An 18396-nucleotide genomic window follows, 5' to 3' on the forward strand; every position below is an offset into this window, starting at 1 on the left:
TCCTACCCCCCCCCCCTCCCTTAGCCCTCACACAATATTTATTTGAGATTTGTGGATGTAAAAGAAACACACAAAAAATAAAATAAAACAGTTATGACGGAAAAACCTTGCAACGTTCGGAAAAATACAAAAATAGACAAAAGAGGAAATACGCAAAATTTATTTGCTATAAGATTAGTAAGCACTTGGGGGGTGGTAAGAGGGACGGACATACGGAATATATATAAAGCTTCTTGATATCCCTACCACCACCACCACTATTATCAAAGATGCTTGAAAAACGGTAAGAGAATCAACAGCCATTAACTTGCAATGACAGTTCCCAAGGAAATTTCTCCCTCAGATGAAATTAAAGGTGCATCAGAAGTTTCATACTATACTCCAGCACAGCCAGTAGCTGCTGGTACCTTTTTCGAAAACGAAAAGAACCTCGATGCTCCGGCACCAGCGATATTCAGTCCATTGAAAATAGGAAACATGACGATTCAAAACAGGATCGGGGTATCGCCAATGTGTCAATACTCAGCGGATTATCAATATGAAGCAACTCCGTATCATTTGATCCATTATGGTGCAATGCTTAATCATGGACCAGGTATAACTATTGTCGAAAGTACAGCAGTATCACCGGAAGGTCCATTATCACCACACGATTTAGGAATATGGACAGATGAACAAGCGCAAAAATTAAAACAGGTTGTTGATTATGCCCACTCTCAAAAACAAAAGATTGCTATACAATTGAATCATGGAGGCAGAAAGGCATCGGGTCAGCCCCCTTTTTTGCATTTAGAGCAATTATGCGACGAAACAGTTGGCGGGTTTCCTGATAAAGTAGTTGCACCAAGTGCCTTACAATTTAGACCCCATGGCAATTTAGTCAAACCTCATGAATTGGAATTGGACGATATCAAACGCATAATTCGACAATTTGGAGATGCTGCGAAAAGAGCCGTTGAAATAAGTGGATTTGATGCGTTGGAGATCCATGGTGCCCATGGCTACTTGATCAATGAGTTTTACAGTCCTATTTCAAACAAAAGGACTGATGAATATGGAGGAAGTTTCGAAAACAGAGTACGGTTTCTTTTACAAGTGATTGACGAAATCAGTTCCAAAATTGATGCTACTAAAATTCCGTTATTTGTGAGAATCTCAGCTGTTGAAAACAGTCCTGATCCAGAAGCATGGTCAATTAATGATTCAAAGAGATTAGCTGATTTATTAATCGCAAAGGGTATTAAATTGCTTGATGTCTCTTCGGGAGGAAACGATTACAGACAAGCAGCAAGATCGGGTTTAAGTCAAGAGAAAAAAGAGCCAATTCACGTTCCTTTTGCTCGCGAGATCAAGAAACATGTAGGCGATAAATTGTTAGTTGCTTGTGTTGGAGGATTGGAAAAAGATCCTTTTTTGGTCAATGAATATATTGAAAAGGGCGAGTTTGATGTTGCTCTCATTGGAAGAGGCTTTCTCAGAAACCCGGGCTTGGTATGGACATTTGCTGATCAGTTGGGCGTTAGATTACATCAAAACTTACAACTAGGTTGGGGTTTTTGGCCTAATAAACAGCAAATCATTGATTTAATTAAAAGAACAGAAAACGCAAGCTTGGAAAAGTAGTGATGTATTAGAGTTGTGTACTAGCATTGTTGCATCTTTGAGAGGTATTTAGACAGTATAAAACATTTCTTTTCTTCTTTTTGTATATCTCTGCACCTGATCCCTTCATAAATATCCTACAATTCATACAAGACCACCACCTCCCCCCCCAGAATAACATAGACACATTAATTATTATCTCAAACATAGAAACAACTTGATAATTAAAAAAAAAAAAAAAAAAAAAAAAAAAAAAAAAAAAAAAAAAAAAAAACAAAAAAAAAAAATCAAAAAAAAAAAAANAAAAAAAAAAAAAAAAAAAAAAAAAAAAAAAAAAAAAAAAAAAAAAAAAAAAAAAAAAAAAAAAAAAAATAAATAACTCAAACAGCAAGCAAACCAAAAAACAAAATCAAAAAAAAAAAACAAAGCATACTCTTAAACTAATAACGGCTATTGTAATCCTATTATTCTATATGTTTTCTATTATGTTTTTTTCGAATTAAGACTTTTCTCTTTGTAGCAATCAATCAGCATGTTGCCATATAGTAGGGGTTAGCATAACCAACAAATTTACTTGGATGTCCTCCAAACGACAATGTTCCTGGTGCATGGAGATACTGGGGAGGGTGGTGTTGGTGGCGATGGTACGTGCTTGGACGTGACTGGTTTTGACTCATCGCTGCACCTACATATTGAATAACCGGATCACCATTGAAACTGGAGGTGGAGAGGGAGGTGGATGAGGCAGATGTGGATGATGATGATGATGATGATGATGATGATGATGAGGAATAGTTCCAGTTTGAGTATGATGATACTGGAGCAACATATGGTTTGTAGTGACAATCAGATTCGTAATTAACTGGGGATGACAGTGGGAACGTGTTTGTGTAATTTGTATTTTGTTGATAAACAGGCGAGGAGGACATTGATATGTATGAAGGTTGGTACGAGTATTGTGTAGCTGGACATGGATTTGAATAAAACGTGCTTGTTGGAGCAACTGTTGGAGTCATGTCCCTTACGTTTACAGTGGAGTCGGCTGATGTAGTAGATCCGTATTTTTCAATCCAGGTTTTCCAACACTCTTCCAAAGTAAGAATATTTGATTCAAAATTGACTACTGATAAACTCCACCTAACATCTTCCAACCACTCCTTCTCTGTTGTATTCAAAATGACCAACTGTATACCAGTAGCACCACACCAAGACTTATTCGTAAAGGTGTTGTCATCATTGAACTTATTAGCCAATACTAATCCAACAACTAGAAAATTGAAAATCTCATGCTCAGTTAAGGATGACGCAAGATCCTTTGATGAGAATCTCTGATTCATGTATTCTAAAGCAATAATGATTGTTGATTTTGGTAGTCTTGTAGCAAACAATACCGAAGAAACCAAGTTTTCAAAATCCTTTGATGGGTTTCTAGCCTGTTTTAACATGCCAAAGGCACACCAACCTAAAAATGAAGACATTTGTTTCAAGTCATACTCCAAGACAGAGTTGATGCCTCCGTCAATAGCAACCTGGTCTTGAGGAGCTGCAACTGGCGCAGGTGCAACTGGTGGGGGTTGCAAAATATTAATTTGATTTACTGGGAGGGCAAGTGGTTGCAACTGCTGTTTTTGACTCATCTGCGTGCTTGGTTGGTAATATGATTGTGATGATCTATGATGGTGAAACTGTGGGTGTGGTAAAGGGTGATAATTTGGATAATTAGGGAGTGCATAATGAAACGAAGAAGTAGCTCTATGACCCAGGGGACCCATGTTTTGATAATATGAAGCCGTGTTCATGGTTACTTACATGTATCAAAAAGGAGACCTTTAGTTAAGAATCTTAATGAAAAGTTCTCAAACCTTTTATTTTTGTGTGTGTGTGGGGGGGGGATAGGTTGTATACCTGAATACCCTAGTTGTTCAAAGAAGAAACAACTATTTAGAGAATACTTGTAAGTGAATGTCACCTTTGTTCCTATATCTCTTTTAGCTTGGTACTAGGTCTTCCTCCTTGTATAAGGATTTTTCCTAGGTCTTTTTCCTTGTATAAGGTTTTTTCCTAGGTCTTCCTTGTTCTCTTCTAGTGTGGACTAAATAGATTACGATCTTTCCTTTTCCTTCTTGAGTGGGGGAGACGAGGGAGGGAAATCTCTTATTCTATTTAACACTAGTAGATTTCTTTCCAAAGATGTGAAAACTGGAAAGAAAAAAAAGGGTTGTTTGTTGAATGAACAAATTGTTGAACACTTAAAAAGAAGAACCTACAAACATTTAATAAAAACTTTTTCAATGGTCTTTGAAAATTTTCTACAAAAGTGAAAAAGACAAAATTTTTTTTTTCTTTTTCTTTTTCGTTTTTCGTTTCGTAGGTGACAGGTCAGCGTCATGTCCAAATTCTACAGCGAGTGGTTCGGATCAATCGCCTTATTAACTCATCGCCTAAACGCATGCAATTTTTTTTTTTCACTTTGTCAACAGGGGGCGGAGGGGCGCACGACTTGAGAAACGATGTGCGTTTGTAGTTGATGGGTGAGATGGAGGCGTGCGCCATTTTCAAATCCGTTGTTGGCCAAATAGGAGACAAAGTGAAAAAAGTAATAAAAAAAAAAGTAACAAAAAAAAAAATAAAAAAATAAATAGAGAGACTTGTGAGTTAGAGTATTAATGTACACGACTTTATTACTAAACAGCAAATGAAGTCTTCTTTGAGCAATCGACTAAATCTAGGCCATTCTTATGTGTGTAGTAACTTAAAAGGAGCGAGAGGTTGTAGGGAAGAGCTTAGTTTTAAGGAGGTAGTGGTTGTAGGGAAGAGCTTATAGTGGTTAAAGGAGAGCTTGCTTAAAGAGGTAGAGGTTGTAGAGCCTAGTTTCAAAAAGGTAGAGGTAACAAAGTACTTCCTAATTGGGAGTTACTTTATATCGTAGTAATTTTTGAGACCAAGTTTTTTCCTTTACGAGAATAATAAATATTTTTTGTTTCATAGTTTTACGACCGAGATTGAATTTAAGGAGGATTAGAAATGAATTAGGATTAAAAATGAATTAGGATTAGAAATGAATTAGGATTAAAAATGAATTAGGATTAGAAATGAATTAGGATTAAAAATGAATTAGGATTAGAAATGAATTAGGATTAAAAATGAATTAGGATTAGAAATGAATTAGGATTAAAAATGAATTAGGATTAGAAATGAATTAGGAGGATGAGGAATTAGGATGAGAAATGAATTAGGAGGATGAGGAATTAGGATGAGAAATGAATTAGGAGGATGAGGAATTAGGATGAGAAATGAATTAGGAGGATGAGGAATTAGGATGAGAAATGAATTAGGAGGATGAGGAATTAGGATGAGAAATGAATTAGGAGGATGAGGAATTAGGAGGATGAGGAAAATGGGATGGGATGATACGAGTAAGCATTAGTTGCTAGAGGAATAGGGTTTTTGTGAATATTAGTATGTTGTGCCTAATGTGGTATGTGTAATGTGGTGTATGTAATGTGGTGTATGTAATGGTGTGTGTATTGGTATTTGAATGATGTTTTGTTCTTTTTTTTTTTCTTTTTTTCTTGTTGGAAAAGAAAAAAAAGAAAACAGTCAAGTTAATTGTCTTTGATTAGTTGAAATGGTATACTGGTTGAAGGAGTGGGGGATAAACTCGTACAGGGCATTACTGACCTAATAATTCATAAGCTCATTGATAAGCTCATTAATTTTTTTTTGTCAAAAGCACATAAATTTGAGTGTTATTACTATAATCTTATAAAACTACATGATTATACATGACACGTGATTATTGTAACGGCACGTGCGATGCACGCGACCAGTAAATAAAAAGGAAGGCTATGACATACTTACCAAAGAGCTATATTGTCGGGCCTCGAGAGGCTTTCTTTACTTTTATCATTGGAGAAAAAAAAATTGCAATCTGATTGTATATTTATTACTATAATAAGAATAAGCACATCAATATGAAGAAGAATAAATGTGTTTACAAGGATGAATACTGTGTAGTGGTAGTTAGAGTTAATGTCAATAGAGCTAATGACTAGAGTCATAGTGTGCTGGCAGCTAGTGTGCTCAACTATCGACCATAGCGAGATAGTGAGATAGTGTCGCAGTAGTTAGTATAGCAGTAGTTGGAGCTAATGACTAGAGTCATAGTGTGCTGATAGCCAGTGTTGCTCCACTATCTCGCTGTGCTCGATAGTATCGCAGTAGCTAGTATCGCAGTAGCTAGTATCGCAGTAGTTAGAGCTAATGACTAGAGTCATAGTGTGCTGGCAGCCAGTATTGCTCGATAGTGTCGCAGTAGTTAGAGCTAATGACTAGAGTCATAGTGTGCTGGCAGCTAGTGTGCTCCACTATCTCGCTATGCTCGATAGTATCGCAGTAGCTAGTATCGCAGTAGCTAGTATCGCAGTAGTTAGAGCTAATGACTAGAGTCATAGTGTGCTGGCAGCCAGTATTGCTCGATAGTGTCGCAGTAGTTAGAGCTAATGACTAGAGTCATAGTGTGCTGGCAGCTAGTGTGCTCCACTATCTCGCTATGCTCGATAGTATCGCAGTAGCTAGTATCGCAGTAGCTAGTATCGCAGTAGTTAGAGCTAATGACTAGAGTCATAGTGTGCTGGCAGCCAGTATTGCTCGATAGTGTCGCAGTAGTTAGAGCTAATGACTAGAGTCATAGTGTGCTGGCAGCTAGTGTGCTCCACTATCTCGCTATGCTCGATAGTGAGATAATGAGATAGTGAGATAGTGAGATAGTACCGCAGTAGTTAGAGTTGATGTAAGGATTCATTTCCTTTGTTTACAAAAAAAAACTTTTTTCTGCTGTTTGTTTACAGTTTCGAATTTTGAACCATTTGATAAATCTGACATTGAATCAAACTCTAGTGTTTTTGTAGAGTAGAAGCAGTAAAGAGTCATGTCAATCCCGTTGTATTTGAAGGTTAGTGGCGGCGGTAGTGGCGGTAATGGTAGTGATAGTAATGGTAATGGTAATGGCAATGGCGGTAGATGCTTTACCGTGACATCTCCCCAAACTATCGAGTTTATGGAATCTACGTTTGATTTCCACCATATTTTTCAGGAATTGGATACTGATTACTCGCAATTGTTCAAAGAGTCGAGAAATAGCTGTATTGTATTGATGGGTCCTACAGGTAGCGGCAAAACGACAATGCTCAAACAATTGGTTGCAGCGCAATTGAAACAACACTCGGAAACCGGGTTTATATCTTGCTTCGAGATGGCTAATAACAAATATATCGTTGATTTGTTGGATTCATCTGAATCAGAGTCAACAAAAAGAATTGCAATACCTGTATCCAGAAGCTTCGACACTAAATTGAAAAGAACCAGGGCCAACCCGGAAATCATAAAGCTGTTGTTGAAACAAAGATTGTCAATGTGCACTCAGTTCAATGAAAACTCTTCTAGAAGTTGTCTTGTTATCACTTTTTACTATCCAAACCATAGAATTACCCTTGTTGATTTGATGGGTAATGAAAAAATGCCAAAATCATCTGCAACTGACTCTGCAGCTTCAAACTTTTTTGCAAATACAAATTTCTCATCAATAACTCAACTTATGGTCAATAACCAAAGAGATGTTAGATCTCATAACCTGATTACCAACTTTATATTCAAAAATAAAGATTTAAAGTTGGTCTTAAATTTGGACCCTTACGGCGACGTTTCTTTAGTCAAATCAAGCCTAACAAATGTGGCCGACGCCTTAAAGAATTTCAAATTATCTCACCAGACCCTTATGGATAATAATGATCATCAAAATACAAATACCTTGTCTAAAAGACCTAAAAGAGTACCAAGTTATTCGTTACCAACTGTTTCTTCAAGTCGTCACAGTCCCGTTAAGAAAGTCATTAGAAAAACTTTACCCTCACCATTACCTCTAAACCGTGGAATTGGTCATAAGTTTAGAATCAATAAGCAGCCTGTTTCCAAAACTGCTCGATTAAGCTCAACCAAATTCGTCGAACAATTGAATAAAAAAAAGGCGCCAATAAACGAAAAATATCTCGAATCAATTAAAAACATAAAATCAGATATTGGCATTTTCAAAAATGAGACTCGTGACTTGGTTGAATCTTTTGTAGACTTGAATAATAAATTACGGGTTTTGGAAAACGATTCTAAGGAAAAGGCTATAATGTGTGAGCAAGTCGACCAAGAAAACTCAGAGTTGAAAGAGGCCATCGAAACCCTTGAAAGTAAACTTAAGGAATTCGAGGAAATCATTAATGAGCTTGAAAAAGAGAGGGACTATTCTAATACTGAATTGGTGAAAAGCAATGAAAAATTGAGCCAAGTCAATAAGTTGAAGACCCATTTTGAGAAAGAAGTGGAATTAGGCAAGCTCGAGCAAAAAGAATTGATTCTTGAGATTGAAAATCTAACGCAAACGGCAAATAACTATAAGCAGATAATCGCCAATAATGAAACTTTCATTAACAAGTATGCAGATGAACTCAAAACTCAACAAAATGAATTATTTGAAAAAAATACAGAGATTGAAGACTTGAAAAGTGGAAATTCTACTCTTGTTAAAAAGATTGAGGCTCTTGAACAAATTAACCAAGAAACAATGACCAAGCACGAGAAAGATTTTGCAAATCTCCAGATTGCAAATAACGAAATAGACAATTTAAACTCACTTTTAAAGCAAAGAAATGAAGAAATTGTAAAGTTGCAATCCATGTCAAATGACGTAAAGTCACACCAAGTAGCACTTGCGGAAAAAGAAAAACAATATCAACAACTCGTTGAAAAAGAGAAGGAGACGTTCAAACAATTGACCGAATTGCAGAAGAATTGGGAGACCCTTTCCGCTAAATCAGATAAAATTACTTTGGAAAATGCAGATATCTTACTCAAACTCAAGAGCTCAAATGAGCGCAATCATCAACTTGAAACAACTCTTAAAGAAAGAGATACTCAGCTCAAATTTCAACAAAATGAGCTTTCAAATTTATCAAGCTCTATTGACGAGTTACAGGCACTGTTAACCGAAAACGAAAACGAAGTGACCAAGCATGTTGAACAGAATTTGGCTTTATCTCTGGAGCTTTCATCAACTAAAGAAACACTTGCCAATGCGAACCAAAGATTTGAATCAACAGATAAAGAATTGGATAAGGTAAAACAAACTTTGACAAAGTTGGAAACAACGCTTAATGAGAAGTCCTCCCTTGTAGAGCAATTGAAGCAAGAGATACAGAACCAAAATGTAAGGCACGAAACCGAATTGACAAAGACGATAAAGGAACACGATTCAGCTATAGCAGCTAAAGATGCAGAGATCAAAAAACTTCAAACTTTTTCCAGTGAAGCAGCAGCTAACGAAGAAAATATCAACACATCATCCCCCTTTGGTAATTTAACATCACCCGGAATCGGATTCAATACAGACGATATATATAACGACTCAGCAGTGGAACATACGACTCGTCACTTCCACGCTGGAGACAATACTAAGTCACTACTCTTGACGAACTGTTCTAATTCACCATACAATCTAAATCTCAATTCAGGAGTTGGGGTCAAAGTCAATACTCCATTATCAACTCCATCGAAATTTACCACCCAGAACACGCTGCAACAGAGAACAAAGAATAGCGTTAATGGCAAAATAAAAGTGTCCTCTCAAAACTCAAGTAAGTACAACACCCCTAAAAAAAATGGTATCTTACAGCCTTCAAATAAGACGACTCTGCTGGCTAAGAAGATTGGGAAGAAATCTCATGGAGGTCTGCGTAAGAACTCATCACCATTGAAGAAGAATGCTTTTGAATCGAATAAGTCAACACCCTTGAGGTCAGCTTAGAAATTAATAGCAAGGTGCAACAATTGACTATAAACTATACAATATATATAATTTTAATAAGATGGCTCTTTTCCTACAAACGCTCTGCCTTATATATAGTACTACTTGAGAATTGCCTTTCGGCTCAGTTAGCTATACAGTTCTCCTATCTGTCAAAAATCTAGCAATTGACCCAACACCGGTAACTTCAATTGTCTTTTCAAACCAATTCAATAGTAAACCACCTTGTTTCTGACCATAAGCAGTAGACATGTTCTTGTACAAATACTTGACCAAAGTATCTTGTTGTTCCTGGTTCAAATTCTTGACAAATTTGGGTAAATCAGACAAATTGTTATTATTCCTTATCGAGCACAAAATTTCAAAAACGGTTTTCAAATGTATTTCTTTGGTCTGTGGTGTATCGGAGACATATGGAGCATTGTCCAAGGCCAATTCAAGCGCTTGTTGAAATTCCCCCGATGATAATTGTGTACGAACTTTTTGCGCTACTGCTGAAATGTCCGATTGCAGAGTTACAGGTAAGTCGGGCTTAAGATCTTCTTCTGTAAGGTGTGCATCTGTTTCTAACGCATCTATATCTATGGACCTCCAATCTCTCGACGCCATTGTTCCGTCTATCGTGTGCCGTATACTTGTATATCCGTCTACTTGTCTTGTCTCTTCTACGTCGTTCAAGGTCCACCAGTGCCGGAAAAATAAAAAATAACTAGAGACTTACGATCACGTGACACATATCTATCTATCAAGATCAAGTAGGTCTTTACAGATGAAGCCTTTTCTGTATAGCTTTACAAGAGGCAATTGTATAACCAGTAACGATGTAATAAGAGGGATTACTGTAGTTTAGGTGCATATAATGTAGTCTGGTCTATAAAAGTTTGGCTTCATTTTGCAAAACTACACTGAAAAGGCATACACTGTTCAAGCTACACTATCTGCCACCGACACTATCGAGCAGAGCGAGATAGTGGAGCAAGCAAACCCGTGTGTGGGACCAGATTTGATATTAATGTCTCAATCATTAGTAAAAGGTTTCTATTGCTTATTAAATACTAGATTGTTCTATTGCTTATTAAATACTAGATTGTTTTAATGACTATATAACCGTATTAACTACCCAGTTTGGATTCCACCTCTCTTTTTATCCACTAGCAGAGCCATAAGCTACTAGAGTAGCTTATGGCCCTGTTCGATAATGGAGCACACTAGCTTTAGGAGGTATATAATATATAGCGCCAAAAACAAATCTCCACTATCTCGCTCTGCTTAATAGTGTCGACTAGCTTAATGCGCTAGTCAGTGTTGCTGGTAGGTACTGCTCCACTATCTCGCTCTGCTTAATAGTGTCGACTAGCTTAATGCGCTAGTCAGTGTTGCTGGTAGGTACTGCTCCACTATCTCGCTCTGCTTAATAGTGTCGACTAGCTTAATGCGCTAGTCAGTGTTGCTGGTAGGTACTGCTCCACTATCTCGCTCTGCTTAATAGTGTCGACTAGCTTAATGCGCTAGTCAGTGTTGCTGGTAGGTACTGCTCCACTATCTCGCTCTGCTTAATAGTGTCGACTAGCTTAATGCGCTAGTCAGTGTTGCTGGTAGGTACTGCTCCACTATCTCGCTCTGCTCAATAGTGTCGACTAGCTTAATGCGCTAGTCAGTGTTGCTGGTAAGTAATGCTCCACTATCTCGCTCTGCTCGTTAATGGAGCAACAACACACGGGAAAGTTGATTGTCGGTGGCAGCTAGTGTGCTCCACTATCTCGCTCTGCTCGATAGTGTCGCTTGCAAAACTATACTGGAAAGGCATGCACTTCTCGCTGTATTTTTCAAGATGCATTCATGTCATTTATTTTTTTTGTTTCTTCTTTCCAGAGCTATCCTCCTCCTTCTCCTCCTCCTCCTCCTCCTCCTCCTTATCATGGTTACTGTTCCCCATCTCTTGCTCATATTCATCGATAAACTCCAAGACACGGTCTTTCAACTCATTTCCGTCAACGATAATAACGACTAGTCCATCACTACCCACTTCATACTTTATATGTCCTTCATTGGGAATAGCCACTTTCTCATCAAAAGCATCAAAAAACTCATTAACAGAGTCAAAAGTTTGAAGATCATCAAGTAAACGCTCTTCCATTTCTGACTCTTTCGAATTGGGAATGTCCAATACAAGAACTATACGTAGCGGGTTTTCAAGATCCTCGTGCGGAATCTGCTCTGAGACTGACATTAGGCGATGTCGAGATAAGTAAGGAAGAGCAGAGCAGTACTCCAAATAGTGTCAATAAGACAAATGTGAACTCACAAGTGTTGTATTGTCTTCAAAAGGCAATAGCATCTCTACGCTTTGCCAAAAAAAAAAAAAAAATAAAGAAAAAAATAAAAGGTCCGAAAAAGTTCCATCAAACCAACAAGAATCTTCTTCTTCTTCTTCTTCTTCTTCTTCTTTTCTTCATAAAATCTGTTTTTCGGTTACATACGCTATAATTCTACATCAGTAGTTTCTACAAACAGCTCATTGAAGAAAGATCAATAAAAAGCGGTGTTTTTTTGCTCTTCTTGCTCCTTCTTGTAAGATCCTTCCATTAACCAGTGCGCGAGACCTACTACTCATAATTCTTTTTCTGTTTTTTGGTCTTTTTTATTTTTTATAGTTTCATGGTTAGTCACTCTTCCCATTCCTTAAATGTATTGATTAAACTATTAGTAGAAGGATCGTGGTCTTCAACTGGTTTTTTGTCGTCCAATTGTTTACCAATAGCCTTGGCTAAAACTTTACCCAACTCAACACCCCACTGGTCGAATGAGTTGATGTTCCAAACAGCTCCTTCGGTGAAAGTGACATGCTCATAGTATGCAATCAAAGCACCCAAAGTAGCAGGAGTAATCTTCTGTGCCAAGATTGATGTTGTTGGTCTGTTACCGCTGAAGATCTTGTGAGGAACCAATCCTCCAGTGGCACCTTCAGCCTTAACTTTCTCTTCGTTTTTACCAACCATTAATGCTTCGGATTGAGCAAAAAAGTTGGAAGCCAACATTTTTTGGTGTTTGTTGTTCTCAATTGGATTTTGCGATTGAGCAGCTAAAATGAAATCAGCTGGAATGACTTTTGTTCCCTGGTGAAGTAATTGGAAGAAGGAGTGTTGAGCATTTGTAGCTGGCTCACCAAAGATAACAGCACCGGTTTGGTAATTTGTGAAAACATTGGCTCTTGTGACTGATTTACCATTAGATTCCATAAACAATTGTTGCAAGTATGCTGGGAATCTATGCAAATATTGATCAAATGGGGCAATCAAGTGGGTTTGTGCGTCAAAGAAATTGTTGTACCAAACAGAGAGCAAACCACCAATAACCGGGATATTGTTCTCCAATGGAGTAGTTAAGAAATGTTGGTCAACAGCTTCTGCACCTTTTAAAAATTTCTCAAAATTGTCAAATCCAATGTAGATTGCAACTGACAAACCGATTGCAGACCAAACCGAGTAACGTCCTCCAACCCAACTCTCAAATCCAAACATATTCTTTGCATCGATACCGAAATTAACAACTTCTTTCTCATTGGTTGACAAAGCAACGAAATGTTTGGCAATGGCATCGGTATTGTTATTTGAGTGTTTTAAAAACCAATTTTTAGCCGTGTTGGCATTTGTGATAGTCTCTGCAGTTGTGAAGGTTTTGGAAGCAATCAAGAACAATGTTGTTTCTACATTAAGCGCTCTCAAGACTTCGGCAATGTGTGTTCCGTCAATGTTTGAAACAAAGTGTACATTCAAACCTGGTTTGTGGTATGCTTTCAATGCCTCTGTGACCATTACTGGACCCAAATCGGAGCCGCCGATACCGATATTAACCACATCGGTGATTGCCTTGCCAGAAAAACCTTTCCATGAACCGTCTCTCACCTGATTAGAGAATTCCTTCATGTGTTGCAAGACATCGTCAACTTCCTTACAAGTGTCTTTTCCATCCACAGGCATTTTTCTCAAAGCACGGTTTCTCAATGCCACGTGGTAAACAGCTCTATCTTCCGTAGTATTGATATGGTCACCGGCAAACATTTCGTCTCTCAATTTTTCAACATTTGCTTGTTTAGCCAAGTCAATTAACTTGTCAAAGATATCCTTATTGACCAAGTTCTTGGAGAAATCATAAAGAATCTTTGACCCGTCAAAGTTGGTGAATATTTTTGAAAATTCATCAAATCTTTTTGGGTCATTTTGGAATGCTTGTACAAGGTTAAAATTCTTACCTTCCTTATTATAGAGAGATTCCAAGTCTTTCCAAGCTGGTAATTCCGTAGCCAATTTAAACGAAGTGGTAGGTGCCATTTTATAGAGTCCAATTGCTTCTTAATAACCCAAAAACCTATGTGTTGGTATAAAATTCAATGTATATTAATTAAATCGATAACTGAAAAATTCCTTCTCTCTCTATATATATATATATTGCCTAACTATAACTAACTATCATTACTATACAAGAAAATTATTATAAGGAAAGCAAATTTAGTGAAAAAATTATTAAGCTTGAATTCTTTTTTCTTCTTTAAAGGAATCCCCGGAAATTGTTAGTCCTTTTGTTACGATGTAAAATGTAAAATGTAGAATTTAAAAATAGGGAAATGCTTCAATTTCATGTTTAGCTTCTCTTGAAGCATTGGGCTTATATGTCAATGCGATAAGGGAGGAACTAATCAGTGGCTTTTGTTGCTTTGCAAATGAGTAACTAGTTGGGGGGGTTTTTTTTTTTCTTTCTTTTTTCCCCTCCGTCAGAGAAGTTCTGGAAGTGGGAGTCCATCACCCGTTTCTCCCCAGATTCTAACCCCCCAAAGTGTAACCCCCGTATCTCGTTTTTCAAGAGAGAAGAGATGATTTAATTTTTTTTTTTACTGGATTTGCTCTAGATTTTGCTCTGGATCTTGCTCTGGATTTTGCTCTGGATTTTGCTTTTCTATTCTTCTCTAAGTAGCATTTGATGGGGTTGGTTTCGAAATGGGCCGATGCCGATGAGCTGAGGGGGGAAGATGCCAATAGGATAGACAAGAATGGAGGTGGAAATGCCAATAGAATAGACAAGAATGGAGGTGGAAATGCCAATAGGATAGACAAGAATGGAGGTGGAAATGAAGTGTTTAGCAAATACAAGGGAGAGAAAGGTGGAAATGAACGTTTAAGCAAATTCAAAGGAGAGAAAGGTGTCGGTGCAATGGATAAGGATAGACAAGGTCATTTGGAGAGCAAATGGAAAGACATTAGCGATTCAAGCTCCTCAGCAAATGCAAAAGAGTCTGAATATCGACATAATGGGGTTAATTGTCAAAAAAATGGATTTCATTCTAATTTGCATTTGTCTCCAGATTCAAAATACACGAGGTTGAAAAATGGAAAAGGTAAAAAGAAAAATGTAAAGGACAAGAGAGGAGAGGGGGCAGCAGAGGAAGGAGTAGATAAGCGGCGAGCAGATGAGTCGCAGGCAGATGAGCCACAGGCAGATGAGCGAGGACCACCAACTCAAGCCGCTAAAGCCTTAGCTGACAGAATTCAACTTGCTACAAAACAAAAAAGGAAACAAAATCGAAAGACTGAAAAAACTGAAAAGACTGAAAAAACAATTAATATAGCCAACAAAACACATGATGAAGAAGAACGGAAAAAGAGAGAATTACTAGAGATGTTAGAACGTTTAGATAAAAAAAAGATAGACTGGGCGAGCTTTGAAGAGTAAGAATGAAAGTTTCCAAGGTCTAAATAAAACTCATTGATAGACTCTCTCCCATTGATAGGCCCTCTCCCATTGATAGGCCCTCTCATTGATAGGCCCTCTCATTGATCGACCCTCTCCCATTGATAGGCTCTCTCCCCCCATTGATAGACTCTCTCCCCCCATTGATAGACTCTCTCCCGCCCATTGATAGACTCTTTTTCCCCATTGATTGAGCCTCCCCCCATTGATAGATTCGCATCATTTTTTGTATAATTTTATAGCGAAAATAGTTTTATCTTTGTATTTTCTATAAAAAGTAAAGGCATATATTGAATGAGGCGGTTACTTTGCAAACATGAGTCGACTTTACAGGATAGGACCTTGTAGAAAAGTGTGCCGTGTTCCCACTTTGCCAACGGTGCTAGGAACAAATCGACTACACTACACAAACAACCACCCCTCGAGAGATTCCAACAAGGAAATTGAAAAGAACAAGTATGACCAATTAATAATAAATGCCATTCAACTGGACAAAGCCAAAACCTTCTCCTCTGTCAATACAAATAGTCCTTATATAAAGGAATCAAGAAGACTACCGTTACGGACTATTTTGGTTTTAATTGCAACTTCGTCTTCCTTGAGCATGCTAGTATATATTATAGTGCAATACGTTAAATTCCAGAGAGATGAGAATGAAATGGGGTCAACCGGGGTAAACCAACGTGAGCGTGAACGTTCTATATTTGTACCGCTCTGGTTTAACTTAAATATATGGTACAGGAAGTCGTACAGTTTCCCCGAGGGAATAAAGTTTCTTGATCCTCAATACTATGAGTATTTATTAACCGAAATGGGCCAATTGTGTCGTAAGGATCCCATGGATTTGAAGAAGGGCGATATTGAAGACTTTTTGCGAGATTTCAGAGAAAACCATGTCAATTATGCCCTCTTAGAAAGAGTTTCGTCAGTTAAGAAAGTTCGTGAAATATTTGGACTCCCATTGAATGTCGATAGTGCAAACAGTAACGACAATGGCAGCGACAACTGTTTCAAAACATGGGTGGAAGTGAAACACCCCAGTGTTTCTGGCATGCAGTTTGAATTCACTCAAAATGTAAAACAAGGATCAAACAAGCCCCAGAATAGTGTCAACTTCAAATGGGCTGTCAAGTGCTTGAATATAAGTTCAATAGCGGCAAACTCAATTACATCGCTAAGAATAGGTTTGAATGAACTTGAGAGCTCAAACGCAAACGTAAAAACACACGAAAAATCCAGTGGCAAGGTGCACAAAGTTAAAAGAGGCACGAATGATTTTGAAATAAACAAAAACCGAGATTATTTAGTGAATTTCCTGGGGGAAGCTAAGGTAAGTGACAAGTCAGGAGAAAAGACGGCTACGATAAAGTACGTTGGCACAATAGATTTTGATCATCTATTGATTAACCGCGGGGTTAAGGTCTTGAAAATCGATCTTTATTATGGAGACACTGTATATAGAATTGTGTAGCAAAAATCCTCCTCTACCATACACCTATTCTGGTTCCACTACTCCTCCTCGACCATACTATTCTGGTTCCACTACTCCTCCTCTACCATACTATTCTGGTTCCACTACTCCTCCTCTACCATACACCTATTCTGGTTCCAACCCTTCTGCATCTGAAATACTCAGTAGTTCGTGCGTACCTTTCTCATCAATATCATCAGAGTCATTTTCATTTTCCCGTTCATTCCCTTCTTCATTATCACCATCATCACCACCTGATTTCAATTCGTCATCAACAATACCTTCATCCTCCTCGGCATACAAACTGTACACAGCACCTTTGAAAAAGGTATAAATAAGCGGTATCTTGGTTTCCAACTCCCTTAGGTTCCTTATTAGTCGTATGCTATGATTATTTGCGTCATTTTTGTTGGTGAATGATTTTAGTAGCTGGTTTACCTTGACAAGATTTGTGTTGATATTTTGATACTCGGTTAGCACAGAAGACTCCAAATCTGTAAGTTGTGGCACTCGCGTGTAGTCTACCAATAAAGAATTCTCCAAATTAGAGTCTGTTGACATGGCTCATGAATGTATACTATACACACACCACACACTATACACTACACTATACACTAGACACTAGACACTAGACACTAGACACTACACACCAACACCACATCAATTGACCCTAAAGCATTTTTCCTTAAACGAGTTTTGAAAAATTCCGATGAAGTACTGCATATAAAAAACAAAACCTTTTATCACCGAAATTCCATCTTTGATTTTAATTCCGCTTTACAATTGCTATATGGTATAAAGTAATTTTGTTCAAGTTGGATATTTGGAAATTGGAAATTGGCAATGTCTACGATGGTAGAAACACAGCAAGATGGAAAAGTTGATTCCAAGGAAATGGCAGGTCCGGGTTCGGGGTTGGTCCAGAGCTCTGGATCTCTGTCAAAGACGAAGCCAACGAATAAAACACCTAATGAAGGTATACATAGGATGAAAAAAAAATTGATTCGAGCACCACCTAATAGACATGCTATCAAGTATAGAGCTTGGTTGCTTGGTCATACATTGAACTTGGTTTTTGGTACCATAACATTTATATTTCAGGTGTTTTGGTTGCCTAATGTTTTCTACATCAACTCCATAGCATATCGATTGACGTTAATTGGCTCAATTATAGCATTGACTGCTACTTTTAGCCACAAGTTTGGTTTACACTTTTTGCCCCCAATTGCAACTTTGCTAAGCCATCAAAACTTCCAGTACATCATTTTAGCTGTTGTTTGGTGTTTTACATTCAAATCGGTTTTCAAGGTTATCCCATACTTTGCAATAAGCTTGTTGCAAATTGGTAAGCTTAAAAAGATTGAAATAATTGAAAAAAAAGCTTCACTCTTATCATCGATAATTGCATACGATGAATTGGTTTTGATAGCATACTTGATATTGAGAACATTGTTTTTCCGAAATGCAAGTGGGTACCAATTGTCCTTATTTTTGATTTTTTACTGGTTGAGAATCTTGTATAATCCAGAAACGGGTAATTTGTTCGCAACAATTGTTGATAGATTGGACGGCGAAGTTATGAAGATAAAGAATCCAAAAATACAACATTACTGGATTAAAACAAGAGAATTTGTGAAAGCAAAACAGAATGAAGAGCACGAAATGGACAAACTGGGGTAATATTACACAAGAGACTACACGAAGACTAATATATTTATTTGCTCAC

At 37.6% G+C, this 18396-nt stretch overlaps 9 protein-coding genes across 9 annotated transcripts; 4 read left to right on the forward strand and 5 right to left on the reverse strand. All coding sequences in view use genetic code 12, as the record gives it.

Moving 5' to 3' along the window:
- Positions 1 to 312: 312 nt before the first annotated feature.
- OYE32 (Oye32p) lies at positions 313 to 1623 on the forward strand (the record flags this gene model as incomplete). The annotated part of the gene is made up of 1 exon (XM_049323377.1): positions 313 to 1623. One exon carries the CDS (start codon positions 313 to 315, stop codon positions 1621 to 1623), a length of 1311 nt encoding a protein of 436 aa, XP_049180756.1.
- A 506-nt stretch (positions 1624 to 2129) lies between these two features.
- CLG1 (Clg1p) lies at positions 2130 to 3401 on the reverse strand (the record flags this gene model as incomplete). Its single annotated transcript, XM_049323378.1, has 1 exon — positions 2130 to 3401. One exon carries the CDS (start codon positions 3399 to 3401, stop codon positions 2130 to 2132), a length of 1272 nt encoding a protein of 423 aa, XP_049180757.1.
- Positions 3402 to 6532: 3131 nt separating this feature from the next.
- Positions 6533 to 9454, forward strand: KGF56_002178 (uncharacterized protein; the record flags this gene model as incomplete). The annotated part of the gene is made up of 1 exon (XM_049323379.1): positions 6533 to 9454. The coding sequence occupies one exon, from the start codon at positions 6533 to 6535 to the stop codon at positions 9452 to 9454; it is 2922 nt and encodes a 973-aa protein (XP_049180758.1).
- Positions 9455 to 9586: 132 nt separating this feature from the next.
- ARC15 (Arc15p) lies at positions 9587 to 10063 on the reverse strand (the record flags this gene model as incomplete). Its single annotated transcript, XM_049323380.1, has 1 exon — positions 9587 to 10063. One exon carries the CDS (start codon positions 10061 to 10063, stop codon positions 9587 to 9589), a length of 477 nt encoding a protein of 158 aa, XP_049180759.1.
- Positions 10064 to 11300: 1237 nt separating this feature from the next.
- On the reverse strand, positions 11301 to 11684 carry KGF56_002180 (uncharacterized protein; the record flags this gene model as incomplete). The annotated part of the gene is made up of 1 exon (XM_049323381.1): positions 11301 to 11684. One exon carries the CDS (start codon positions 11682 to 11684, stop codon positions 11301 to 11303), a length of 384 nt encoding a protein of 127 aa, XP_049180760.1.
- A 436-nt stretch (positions 11685 to 12120) lies between these two features.
- Positions 12121 to 13785, reverse strand: PGI1 (glucose-6-phosphate isomerase; the record flags this gene model as incomplete). The annotated part of the gene is made up of 1 exon (XM_049323382.1): positions 12121 to 13785. The coding sequence occupies one exon, from the start codon at positions 13783 to 13785 to the stop codon at positions 12121 to 12123; it is 1665 nt and encodes a 554-aa protein (XP_049180761.1).
- A 646-nt stretch (positions 13786 to 14431) lies between these two features.
- KGF56_002182 (uncharacterized protein) lies at positions 14432 to 16670 on the forward strand (the record flags this gene model as incomplete). The annotated part of the gene is made up of 2 exons (XM_049323383.1): positions 14432 to 15137; positions 15538 to 16670. 2 exons carry the CDS (start codon positions 14432 to 14434, stop codon positions 16668 to 16670), a joined length of 1839 nt encoding a protein of 612 aa, XP_049180762.1.
- Positions 16671 to 16796: 126 nt separating this feature from the next.
- Positions 16797 to 17231, reverse strand: DAD3 (Dad3p; the record flags this gene model as incomplete). Its single annotated transcript, XM_049323384.1, has 1 exon — positions 16797 to 17231. One exon carries the CDS (start codon positions 17229 to 17231, stop codon positions 16797 to 16799), a length of 435 nt encoding a protein of 144 aa, XP_049180763.1.
- A 282-nt stretch (positions 17232 to 17513) lies between these two features.
- On the forward strand, positions 17514 to 18350 carry KGF56_002184 (uncharacterized protein; the record flags this gene model as incomplete). The annotated part of the gene is made up of 1 exon (XM_049323387.1): positions 17514 to 18350. One exon carries the CDS (start codon positions 17514 to 17516, stop codon positions 18348 to 18350), a length of 837 nt encoding a protein of 278 aa, XP_049180764.1.
- Between the last annotated feature and the right edge of the window lie 46 nt (positions 18351 to 18396).

The sequence above is a fragment of the Candida oxycetoniae genome, assembly GCF_023343755.2.
Source record: "Candida oxycetoniae strain CBS 10844 chromosome Unknown scaffold45, whole genome shotgun sequence".
Lineage (NCBI taxonomy): Eukaryota > Fungi > Ascomycota > Pichiomycetes > Serinales > Debaryomycetaceae > Lodderomyces > Lodderomyces oxycetoniae.